Source organism: Nicrophorus vespilloides, unplaced genomic scaffold, assembly GCF_001412225.1.
Source record: "Nicrophorus vespilloides isolate i.1.1-1 unplaced genomic scaffold, Nicve_v1.0, whole genome shotgun sequence".
In the NCBI taxonomy this organism is placed as follows: domain Eukaryota; kingdom Metazoa; phylum Arthropoda; class Insecta; order Coleoptera; family Silphidae; genus Nicrophorus; species Nicrophorus vespilloides.
The window spans coordinates 109416-123049 of record NW_017097589.1 but is presented as its reverse complement, the minus strand read 5'-3'; the positions used below and the strand labels follow the sequence as shown (position 1 = coordinate 123049).

The 13634-nt window shown below is 30.1% G+C and overlaps 1 protein-coding gene across 4 annotated transcripts in view; it reads right to left on the bottom strand.

Moving 5' to 3' along the window:
* The window catches only part of LOC108560493 (protein Wnt-5b-like), a 63419-nt gene that overhangs the window by 2164 nt on the left and 47621 nt on the right, over nt 1-13634 (bottom strand). For all 4 annotated transcript variants that reach the window (XM_017918063.1, XM_017918060.1, XM_017918062.1 and 1 more), the window contains one exon: nt 11214-11316. In XM_017918063.1, the coding sequence (XP_017773552.1) occupies nt 11214-11316 (103 nt within the window). The remainder of the gene's footprint in view (nt 1-11213; nt 11317-13634) is intronic.

Here is a 13634-nt window from a genome sequence, read left to right as displayed (position 1 = left end):
TATACCGTTAATTAATTGGATTTCTGTTAGAGGTGTTTTCACTGCTACTTCTGACAATGCTTAAACCTGTCCAGTTATGGTAATCAGTGCTTTATGGTATTAACATTGAAGTTCACATCTCCACCGATGAAATAACAAACATTGAAACAACAACAAGTAATCAAAAAGAGTAGAATTTAACTTTAATTGATAGTTAATTAATGACAAATAATCTGATTTTAATTGTGATCTACCTTTTAAACCTTGATGTTCATTATTATAATCTTGCTTTCTTAAACTGATCTTCATTTCAACTTTAAATACTAATAAAAAATAAACCTAAACCAAGGGATAAGTTCGATTCGCTTAAATTTAATCGTGATGTAACACATTTTATGTTTATATTTAGACTATTAAATCATGTAGTTCAAAGAACAAAGTTTGAACTTTAATTTGTTACAACAAGTATTTCATGTGTTATTTTATAGCAATAAATAAACTATAACATAAATTTAACATGATTTGAATAACGAAAATAGTAAAATATAATTGATTTAGAAATTATGCAAAATTCCCAGTAATTTATTTAAGGAAAAATTGAATAAAAATAGAATGAAAAGTGTGAATCAAATATTGTTATTTCTGAGGATTAAAGCGTGTAAAATCGATGGTGATAGTGGAGTTTATTATGTTGGTTACGGTGGAGGCTTTTGTGGAGGAGAACACACCCACAAGGCTTAATTCAAGCCCGAAGACAAATTGTTTAATAAATCGACCGTATGGGCATAACTCACGCGGTCTGCGGTCATTTCAATGGTCCCGATATTTCCACCGAGAGACCACAGCAGACGAAGAAACAAAAAATAAAATAGATGAAAAGAGATGGAGTGAGTGTGAGAGAGAAAAACCGAGCGAGGTGGTAAAAAGCGGGAATAAATCTCGAAGGAAGAATCGAATAATTTGAATAGCATTGTGACAAGGTTTGTGTGTGACTCGAAGCTAATAGAAAAAGACAGTTTTCTTTGGCAAGTAAATAATTTGTGTAGAGTTTTGAACGAACTGAAAAGTAAATAAACTTTTAGATCAGGGTGGTCATTTCACAACTTTTACTATTGGCAACATCCTTATCAAAATCTATCTTTGGTCCAATAAAGTAAAGAAAATGATTGTTTTATCAAAATTGTCTTTTGTGTTTGTCATCTACGTCAATTTTGTGAATTTTCGGTTGAAATACGGTTCAAAATATAACGAAAATCATTGAAAATGTTAAAAGTTTTGTAAATACCTAAAAAAAAATAGATTTTCTTTATAAATGATCATCATTAGTATTTAGAGTTTAATTAAACAAAAATTAATATTTCTGATGCTGATTGAATATGTCAATTATTACTATAAAATGTCATTTTTAATATGTCATATTTGACGTAATCTATTTTATTACATATGTCATTTTTGATAATTATTACCTTTTATTTTAAATTAAATAAACCTAAAATAGTCTTTTATAAACAAATGTGGAGGAGAAAATAATAATACCTGAAAATAAATTATTGAACGAAAAATATTAAATTAATTAATTGCTTCGATAAATCCATTGATCTGACGCTGATTCAATATATCAATTGTTACTATAAAATGTCATTTTTGACATATCTTGTCATTGTCATAATCTTTTTTTGTTAATTATAATCTTTACTTTCAAATTAAACCTAAAATAAACTTTTATAAACAAATCTGGGGGAGAAAATGAAAGTCCTTATAAACAACTAAAAGGATATATCTGACGCTGATTGAATGTATCATGTATCGTAAATGTCATTTTTAACATGTCATATCACCTTTGATAACATGTCATTTTTGACATATTATATCATTTTAGTGAAATGTCATTAATTTCTTTTGTTAATTATAATCTTTCCTTGAGGTTGAAGATCCTTGCATTTGGCTGCGTCTTATCGTCCGAAAACATACGAAAATAATTAATTGCTTCCATAAATTCAATATCAAGGAGGAAGGAAGAATGGATTCGTCAGTTTACATAATCGAATTTGTAATTTGCACACAATGCCCACATCGTGTATCGCATGATTTACAAGCTTCATCTCATTGTTCGCCATTTGCCAATCGTCGGCAATTTTGATGCGCATTATAGTGAAAAGCTCATGCATAGTCCGTATGCAATTAGTCGCATTTGTAAACATCGGCTGTGATTTTGCATGCGCACATTTAATTTATTACACTCATTCATCATCCGCCACGTAATTGATTTTAAGTAACATGCATTAACACTAACACTGGGTTCGGCATTGTCTCACCTTTATTATTATTATCATCATCATAATAGCAAATACAATTCAATATTAATAGAAACGAATAAACCTGTCCGCGATCCAATTACATTTATATCTGCAAGAAGATTTATCTTCACAATGCATTTATTCAAATTTCAATACTTGATGTTTACTTGTGAGTTACACAAAAATTGCATGTTTGTACCAAAGGATTCATGTAATTCCTTGATTATTTAACTTAAATTTTGCAAGCAAATTCCATAGACACAAGAAATCACAAATAAATACCAAATATCTTCATATATATCTTAAGTATTAAGCTTCAAAAGCTGATTTAAGTTTTCACAATATCTCAACTGGATTGCAAAATATAAGCTAAAGGTTTTATCTTTAGTTGGCCATACCTGAGGTTTCAATTAGTGCGGATTCACTATAGTACATTTACCCGTACTATGCAAGTCACAATAAGTCCATACGCGGTTGAGCGAATTTTATACATTTCGTGTTTGCATGAAAGGATCAAAACTCAACTTAACATTCCTGCAACTGTACACAGATTTATATTATATTATTTTTATATATTTCGACTTACGCGGTTTTCGACTTACACTGAAACGTTTGTAACGAATTAACCACGTAAGTCACGTTATTTACAATGTAGATAATACAGAGTGCAGAGGATATGAAATTTATTGATGCAAGGATAAATATTTAAGCTCTACCATTGCAGTTACCCTAGAATTGAAGCTATAAATTAGAGTTAAGGATTTTTTTTTGTCTGCCGCAGGATTAACTAGGGGGAACGCTTGCTTGCGTGGCGAATGCAAATTGATATAGGGTAGGGATTTAGTCCTAGGAATTGCGGATGGGGGACTCATCCAACCATTCAAAGCTCAAAAGCGCTTACTAAAACTGTGCATCCATAAAAAGAAAACTGTGCATTTTCAAAGAAAACAATTGGATTTAGTGTAAATCGTTCTAAAATATTAAATCTATAATCTATAAGATTTAATAGACAATAATCTGAGAATGAAATGAATATATTTAAATTTTTTTATATGGAAATTCTCCAAAAATAACACATTGCCATTTCTCTAAATTTCTTAAGATTTAGTAGGTTTATAACCAATTATTCTCTATATATTAGAGACAAATAATCTGCGAATAAAATAAAATAATTTCTTATTTATAAAGTAGGTGTGTTTTTAAAGTAATTATTTTTCAATTTTCAATTGGATTTTTTTTATAAATTACGCCTTGACATTTTTGTAAATATCTTAAGATTTAATAGGGTTATAATCAACTGTGAATACACATATTAAAGACAAATAATCTGGTAATAAAATAAGCTTATTGGTATTTTTCTGAAATATCTGTGTTTTTAAGTAATTATTTTTCAAATATCATGGAAATAAATTTGAAACTCTCCAAAAATAACACATTGTAATTTTTGTAAATATCTTAAGATTTAGTGCCTTTATAACCAACTAGGAATACACTGATTAAAGACTAATAATCTTTTCTTTGTAATACATTAACTTTTATTATAGGTGAAAGATGTAGACGAAGGAATATAAACAAAAGTGAGGAAGAAAAGTGGATCAAATTATTGGGAATTGCAGTTGATTGAAAAATAATTTGAATGAAACACAGAGAAAAAAACAAGTTTCATTATAGTAAATCTATTTTAAATACTTTAAAGTGATTTTTATTGCTCTTCAGATTGAATTAAGTTAATGGGAATTCCCAAATTGTAAGAATTATAATATTTTTATTGGGTTTTGCAAGAATTACAGATTTAGCACAAAAGAAATGTATAAATAAAGTGAAATATTTTTAAGCGAGATGAATCTGCGTGCTTTAAATTTGATGTTTATTGATCATAAGATTGGATCAAGTTAATGGTGAGTCCCGAATTGCAGTTGATAAATTGGAAGGATTGTGAATTTGCGAATGAATGGAATTGCGAATTCAAGAACGGAATAATATACAATGCACGCTCGTAAAATGCGGCGAAGGTAAATTTGTAGCGAGAAGATTTGATTACGTATGCAAATGCGACGTGTGCGGCCGAAAGTAGTGGAAAGCTGCTGCGAGAAAAGATCCATCGTCAGCATCAACATTCATCCTCTCAACATGGACTTGATGTACATTCGATCTCTCATAAATGTATATGCTAATCGTTACCCTTGTTCCGAACTCTTTCAACCTGAAGAAGAAACCCGATGAGATCGAAAAGAATATACAGATTGTTAATTTTTTTTTGCGTAAATCGTCATCATCATCAACAACAACAACAAACGACAACAACATTTGCATGCTAAGAATTGAGTTAGTGCATTTCAGGTGCGACCTTTAATGCCACCGCGCAATAAATCAATATCAGGTGTAATATTTAAAATGGCAATTCCGAGATTTGCATGCGGGATGCGAGCTCCGAGGCACGACCCGTGTTTGCTTTTAATTACCTATAACTCAAGAAATTGCTGTTTCGCAAGAGACGCTTTCGCCAATACTGACAACATCCACCTCGCATTATACGCATGCATTTCAACGATCCGCGCTATTCGAAACCTTTGTGTCTGTCTCACCCTTAACTTAAACCAACACGCATACTCAATTCATGTAGATTTATCTAATTTTCTTTCAAACTTCAACCAATGAAATTTTTAAGACTTCGAAAACCAACACCTTTACATTTTTAATAAATACTTTACGATTCTATAGAAATATCAAAAAATATGATATGATATGATTTTTGTGTAGTAATATTTCGACTTTGAACACATTTTTTATAATGTAAACGCGAATCCAGCTTTCATAGACATCTTTTGATTTCATTCAATCTAATATAGTTTTTGAGAAATTTACTAAAATGTGAAAACATTGCTACATTATCCAATCATCCAGCTTTCATATGCATCTTTTCAATCCATTCAATCTATTATAATTTTCAGAAAAATCACTAAAATATGAAAACACAACTTTTTCAAGCGTTAATTTAAAAGAAAGTAACAATTTGAAGTTATTCAACATATAAAAGATAAAAAAAAGTTGAATGGAGTCTTGTGACAGGCGACTGTGTAGCTTTTACTTTATTGTTATTTCTTCAATTGTAAGTTGTATTTAGAAGGAATTACAACCATAAAGTGAGCTTAGCTTCGGGGATTACATAAATTTAAATCCCATCGCGGCGAGCCTGACTAATTTGAATGTGAAGAGATGAAAACACATCTCGAGCCCAAAGATGTTGAACGGTAATAGGTAATGATGGTAAACAGTTCCGGTGCAAAACAAGATCACTTGAGCAACTTGGTCCACATAAACCGAATGGTTTTGAACATCGTGAGAAAGTGATTTCCTTGCGCAACGTTACATTATATTTTTTTTCATCTCTCTTTTTTTCCTATACCGATTTCATCATCTTCGAGTAAAGGTATTTTAATCGTGTCCCGCACTAAATTCTAATTAGGCTGAGACAAATCCAGTTTCTGCAATTATTGCAGAGCGGTGAAAGTATTATGGTGACTATCGAAGCTACGACAATTAAATTGAATTACAAAATAAACGTTCTTCGTTTTTTTTTTGCGTAAATAATTGTATTTGCACTTTCGTTCCGTTTTGGTTCTCTTAGGAGCATTTTGTAATTCTTCTCCTTTAAATTAACATTCTTTTTACTCCACTTATATTACATTAACTTTCGTTTTTGCATAACAATAATTCCTTGAAGATTTCTGATCAAACTGTAATTTTTCTTTTTTAATCATTTTTATTCAACTCATATAGGAAAACTTCGCATCTCGCACTGATTGACCCCCGAATAAAAATCGTACAAAATACAATAATTTAGTTTGTTTATTTGGCAGTGAATCCGCACTATGCGAGGTAATGCTGTATTTACTTTCGTTCTGTTATAATTCACAAAAACATTTCTGATCATTTTGTAAATCACCTTCTTTACATCGATGATCATTTGCGTTAAGAGCGTGTGAATGTAATTTGCTGTTGGTTTTGCAAATGCCTAACTTAACTATTGTTGCTATTATTTCAGTTCCGTGAAGACGTGAATACGTCGCAAGACGGAAAGTGTTAATCAACGTTTTACGGTTTTTCAATGGAGCAACAAAAGGTTTATAAATAATTTATACTACATTCGAAAGCATTCACACGATTCACACAATGTACTTGTTGAAACGTGTTTACTTACTTACTTACAACTAGTTTTTAATAAATTATGTCTTATGCAGTTTATAGCATATTTAAACATCAAATTACATTGCATTGTTTGAATATTATTGTTATTTCTTCTTAAATAGTTTTGAAGCTTTAAGTAAGACAATGTTGAACATTCGAAAAAACAAATCATATATTTTTTTTTAAATATCTTAATAATCTATAGATTTATAACAATCTATAAATATACATACTAAAGACACATAATTTGGGAATAAAATGAGTCTATTGGCATTAGTAAAAACTAACTTTAAATAATTTTATACATGAAACGTTAGAAAAACACGTCTATACATTCAGAATTTATGTTGGAAATCATTCATAATACATGTAATTCGTACATTAACTTTTTATTGTAGTTGAATGTTGAAGACGAAAAGAAAAAGTGATGAAGAAAAGTGTAATGATTGTGAATTGCAGGTATATAATTTAGCGTCGCCGGAGGTCCATTTTCAGCATCCGCTGAAAATGATGATACGAGACGAATCTCTGATGAGGCGGCAGATAACATTTCTGCGTTTCCTTTAATGCGAACCAACATCTTCTTCTGCGGCCATTACGTCTCGCCCGTTACGGCACATCCGAGTAAGTAAAATCGCCAAGGTAATAATAATCGAAATATCTTGTGGTGATACGATTTACGTTGGAATGGTATCTGCGATTCGATGAAATGGTTCGTAGCTCTCCTTCTGGAAGCACTTAAAGCACGACACTCCGACATTCATTACGTAACTGGGATTCCGGTCATCGTCTGATCGTCTCTTTCTCTCTCCTCTCACCGACCGAAATCCCAAGATTATCTATACGAACTATTATTGCATAACAACGCTGCTCCAGAAAACATGCATCGACATATCAATAAATCTGCATTCCCAAGCGCAAACGAATGCACAAAACATGTTAACTTTGTAACTAATGCATCAGATGTAGAGTTACATTTCAGAAAATTCTAATTTCCATACATCAATTCCAATTTTCTTAACTAACTTTAAAGAGTAATTCTAGTACAGAATAGAAAATAATGAGACAAATTTCAAAAATTGAATCCCAAAAAAAAAGTTCTTACAAGAAATAATAAATATTCATATTCATTTTTATGTTTAAACCAAGAAATAATTAGTTTTTTTCGAAATTACGTTTTTTTATGATAATTTCGAGTACAAATAATATTTTCAAATTTTGATTTCTTGTCATTGCTAAGTTTCTCGCTTTGACAAAAAAATAACAGCTGTCATTTCAAGACCAATAAAAAAAGGAACGCATATTTGTATTTTTTAAATTAATTCGTAATGAACACAAAATAAAAGATTAAAACGTCAAAATATTGACTTTAATTCATGACAGTTGATGGATATATCAGTTTGGAGTTATGCAACTAAATGTAAAAGCGATTGACGTAAATAAACAGACTGTAATTTTGACGGTTGGTTTGTATTGATGTTGTATTTCTTACTGTTAAGCTTTAGTATGAATATATCATCATAATATCAAATAATAAAAGATACTGTTGGGATTTTAATTCTGTCGGGATTTCGAATTTCGAGATTTTGATTGTCGAGAAATCCCGACAATAAAAATTGCCACCGCTATAAAAATGTGAGACCTGTCAGTTACAAACGTTACAAGTAATAATTAGAGATTTTAACATTGTAATTTGTTAAAAACTCTCATGTTTATCAGATGATATTTGTATTTCATGATTAATTCAATTGGAGATTTAAAATTATATTCTATTGTAATTTTTGTCAGATAAATTTGTATTATGATTTTTTAATTCAAGAAATAAATAGAAATTTTAATTCAATGACTTGGTGATGAAAACTGCAATTTTTATTAGAGGAAACTATTTAATTAGACAAATTAATTGAGTAAGGAAATACTAAAACGTAACGTAACGTAACAATATTAAATTGAATTCATTACTTTTATAGCCGATCGTTAAATAATATACTTAATAAATGTACTTTAATGATCTTCTATTATTATTTAAGATAATTAAAACGCAATCAATTCTAATGGTTAAATAATGAATCATATCTTAGGCATGCAAGTAAATTCTACGAATTAGTCTACACTTTAATAAAAATAAATTATATTATCTGTATTTTTATTTACAGCTAAGATAATAAACGAAAGTTTTTTAAATGTTGTAATTTTTAGGTTAATTATTGGTATAAAAAAGTTGTAAGATTTGTAAATTCGTTTTGAGTTTCCTCCATAAACTTCCTATTTATTCTTCAATAGATACAAGTTATCACTTTCATTTCATGAAATATGTAGTGTATTATTATGTATAGTGAGTTTGCGCGTTAATTGAAAGACGACAATAAATTTTACGTAGAATGTTACCACTATGAATATTCAATTCTTACCAAAGGAATATATCCAGCAGCGAATTTATTTTGTTACATAAAGCGCAACGACTTTCTACAATCTCAACAACTTGAGGAATTGATATTTTCTCATTAACATTTAAAGAAATTTCAATACAACAACAAAAAAAAAACACAATTAATTTTAGTTTGTTGCAATGCGACCCATTTGCTAAGTTGCTCGGTTTGACAGCTGTCATTTTTTTACTCATAGAAAACTTAACCCAATGTTTAGCCGTGAGAAACGTTGGTTTATTGTTCAATATTAAAATGAATTGATATTTTATTTTTTTAATAAAACACATTTTTTATTAGATAATTGATAATATTATTGCTTTATTAGAAAGTGTTGATATGGAAGTTATGTGACAGATGTTTTGTAATCTGACAATTGACAGCCCATAATTTTTTAGTACATGTTCACTCTTTTGACGAAATTGTCCATAAAATGTTCACATAATTACTGTGAAATTTAGGTGATGTGTTATCGAAATTCATCTTGAGGTCTTCTATGAATTGTGGTTTATTGATGTAAATACTATCCTTAAGATAAAGCCAAAGAAAGAAGTCAAATTTATTGATTTATTGTAAAATGTTCACATTTTTTAAGTGAGTTTTTTACAATTACTACGCGTTGTCCGATCTTGTACTTATCCTCAATGTTCACTAATGACAGCATATCAAAATATCTACTCTGGTTTTACTGTGAAACAAATGGCGGCGAATTTAAAATTTAAGTCCTTTTTGGGACACCCTTTATTAAATTTGTATATACATTTAAGGAAATTAAACAAAATGCTTGTGATATTTTGTCTTTAATTTTAGTATGACAGTTGATAGATTATATCAGTTTGGAGATATGTAACTAAATGTGCAAGCGATTGACGTATTTAACAAACTGTTATTTTAAAGGTTGGTTTGTATTGAGTTTGTGTTTTCGCTAAAGCGCAGTATTGACAACGTCTATTGAAATGTGAGGCTATTGGAGAAGACGTATTTGTTGCTCGACCATCGAGACGTCTTGTTAGCCGAAGTTATGACCTATGACCTGTCAGTTACAAGCGCTCCAGTGTCCGAATCTACATAAATACAAACGAGCTGCATTACCATACCATAGCATACCATGATGCACCATCTCTTCGGCCCCTTTTTCAATTTTATTACCAACCGTGGATAATACAACTAATGATGGTTATTAGTTTTGTCCCATTCCGATAAACACTTCGAAGCGTATAAAGAAAATCATCCAATGCATCTGCATCTTGAGATGTCCAAATGCCACATAAATACAGAAATTACAAAGGCTTTAATTTCATCTAATTGCGCTCTCGAAAAATCCGTTCACGCCTTCCTATTTATTATCTTCGGTATTAACTGCGTTTCGGACAGCTTTCGGATGCCAAAGATAATGGAAACTTTAAATGCATTACAAATTGAATGCGTTACTTTATTATGAGAACCGGTAGCGCCTGCCTGGCTACTATTAGCTGCAATCAATTTTCCTAAAACTGGTTGCTTGATGGCTTTTGCTTTCTAATAAACATATTTTGTCATTATCATAGCCATTCTCATCAGATCGTTAAATCAAAATCGATCTTTGGAAACGTGTGATCATTTCAATCAGCAGTAAAATGCAATTATCGATGAAAAATCTGTAAAATATCAAATCACTTATTGCTCTAATCGCCTCGTCTCATTTCATGTAAGTTGTCCAATTTTTTCAGATTTTTTTAAACAATACCTTTAATTATCAGTTTACAGCAATACCTTGCATAGTACGGTTTCTATTAGTTTGCATCAAATTGTAATTGATATGATGTATTTTTTTTTAATTCAACGTCAAAACGAAGAAACATTATATTATTTAGTCCAAGCGTATTTGGAAAATTATTAATCAAAAGTGAAAACATGAAAATCTACGAATGAAAATTGTGCATTTGAAATATACACATTTTTTATGATCATGAGATGAAATCATGTTTGAAAATTGCATGTACATTTATAATAGGAGAAGCCAGATTGCAAATGGTAATTAACCACGAAATCTGCGCAGTCAAAAAGACACGACGTTCAGATAATTGGGAAGAGCAAAAGTCCATCCCCGTCTGAAGATGCCGGTTCGGTCCGGTTTTGACCTCTCCTCACCCCAGAAACAAAACAAAATAAAGGAAGAAAACATTTGAACAGCGAGAGAGCGGCCACCACACTTCCTGCGAAGACCTCTTCTTTCATCTGATCGTACACCGCCAAAGTGATTTGTTCCAACGCAGCCGCCGCCGCTCTCCGTTCTTCTTCATATTCATCTTCCAAGAGCATTACCGGTCTCTTCAGTACTTACCAACTTCCCTGAAGGTCGGCAGCTGCTGCCAGCAGGTGATCAGTGAGCAGGAGCCAGACACTCCGTGACATTTGCAAGTTACCCTCGACTTCTTTATCACCGCCTGCGAACATTAGAGATACACACACATTTTAAGGACAAGATCCGGAGGACTAAAAGAGTAGCGATGCACGGCATTCCATTTCCAATTGATTCATACGTTCACGAACACAAACGCTCATTCAAATGCAACAGGTTTCATGAGATGGGGGATAATGACTCGCCGGTCGCTCGTTACATTTCCAGATAATTTCTTAATTATTCTCTATATGAGTTTTATATATTTCCGCCGGGTTCGAACGTCTCAGAAGACACGCCATTATTCTAAAAGATATCTCAATCGTTCCACAAATGCACGAGATAATCACGTTATTAAATGTGGATGAAACAAAACGAATGCACCTAACATCTCATGCATATTTATAAAATAATCACATATTTAGTCTTTCATAATAACGCCGATACTAAGAGGAATGCATTCAATTACATTACTTTTTCAAACCTATATTAATTATTATAAATGTTCCATTTAAAGCCAACAAAAAGTTTTGGAATTCAAATAATTGGTTTATATTTGTATACTTTTAATAATGCAAAAATCAATAAACTTTTTAGTAAAATCTGAAAAATTTATGTAAAAATTAACATATCACTTAGTATATTTGAATAATTCAAATAAATATTCATAATAATCTCAGTAAATTAAAATGTTTTTACTAAAAATATAAGAAAAATACCATTATTATAAAATTATCAACTTAGAAAAAAAAAACATTTAAATTAATGGAAGAGTTTGTGAATATATTTAGAAATTTTGAATATTTTTTGTAAACAATAATTTCTTAGTAATATTTATTGATTCACTTAGAAAAATTGATCATTTCAAGAGTACAAAAAAAAATGTGATTTATTTTAATTGTAAATATATTTTTATAAAAATGCAACAAATCTCTTAATGTTAAATAAATTATTGGTAGTTACAGTTAAAAACTATTTTAACATTCATAATTTCTTCGTTTAATATTCGTTATAAACTTGAAGTGTATTACATTTGCATATATCTGTAATTTAAAATAAGTGTTTCTGCAATATACGTAACAATTTTTAATTCCTATTCATTAATTGGTTTAATACTGTAAAATTGCTATCATATCATTTAAAATTAATTAGTCGGAACTGTAATCTTTCATTGCAAAAATGTAAGTTCTTTATAAGATTAATAACAGTTAACAATTTGTTTCTATAATATTTTATTATTAAATCCAATTGGAAAATATGACAATTGTTAATTTAAAAGAAAAAATAGAAATTCTTGAAAGTAAGTTTATTTTCTTTTAATAAAAATGTTTTAATTTATGATTGTTTTCTATTTTTTCTTAAAAACAAATTAATAATTAATTGGATTCTCCTTAATTGATGAAAAATTTCTAATCATAAATCTAATCTAATATATTAGAAAATATTTTTATTAAAAAAATATGTTATTAAATAAAATTGAAATAAAAATAATCAAACATTTACTTTGCAGTTTTATAGTGAAATAATAATAAGTCATGAAATTAATATAGAATGAGATTATAAGATCTTGAAGTATTAACGTTGATGTTTTTATGAAAATCCTAATGGGAAATCTTTCAGTAAATATTTTCATTAAAAAGATATTTTATAAAATAAAATTGAAACATATAATCAAAAAAATTACTTGAATATTTTGTAATTTTATAATGAAATAATAATTAATCATGACATTAATCTATAATAAGTGTATAAGATCATGAAGTATTGAAGTTGATGATTTTTGTTGATATATATATAATAATAATGGATTAGAAAGTAAGAACATTTGCTCAATCTTAATTAATTGAATTGTGCTGGAGAGTGCAAATAAGGTGATCGAAAGCAATTAACCTTCGGGTGCGCTGAAAATATCATTATGATGAATAGATAAGTCGAAGCTGCGGAAAAATTGGCGCAAACGATCGGAGGAATTAACGCACAGCTTTCGTGCGCCATGATTAATGCTCTCTTTGTCCCAGTTCTTGAAAACTTCTAATAAACTTAATTATAACTTCGTATAAATCGTTCGCAATTCGCCAATTCCGGAACGCGAATGAACGGACAGGCGATTTTAATTGGAGGTAAGAAGATTGATTGGTCAGATATCGCATGCAGATGGCGACCGCCTTTTGTCGGCGTCCAAACGAGCAATTCGGACGTTCCCATGACAACGACAAATCCCTGTTTGCGCCAATTCGTTGATCCGTTTCCCTTGGATTTACATAAACGGACGTGGATCAACAAACTTTTTACGACTCTATTAGCAAGTACATTTCTTTTCGTTTGCCCACGCACAACCGAACGGTTCAATATTTATACGACTCT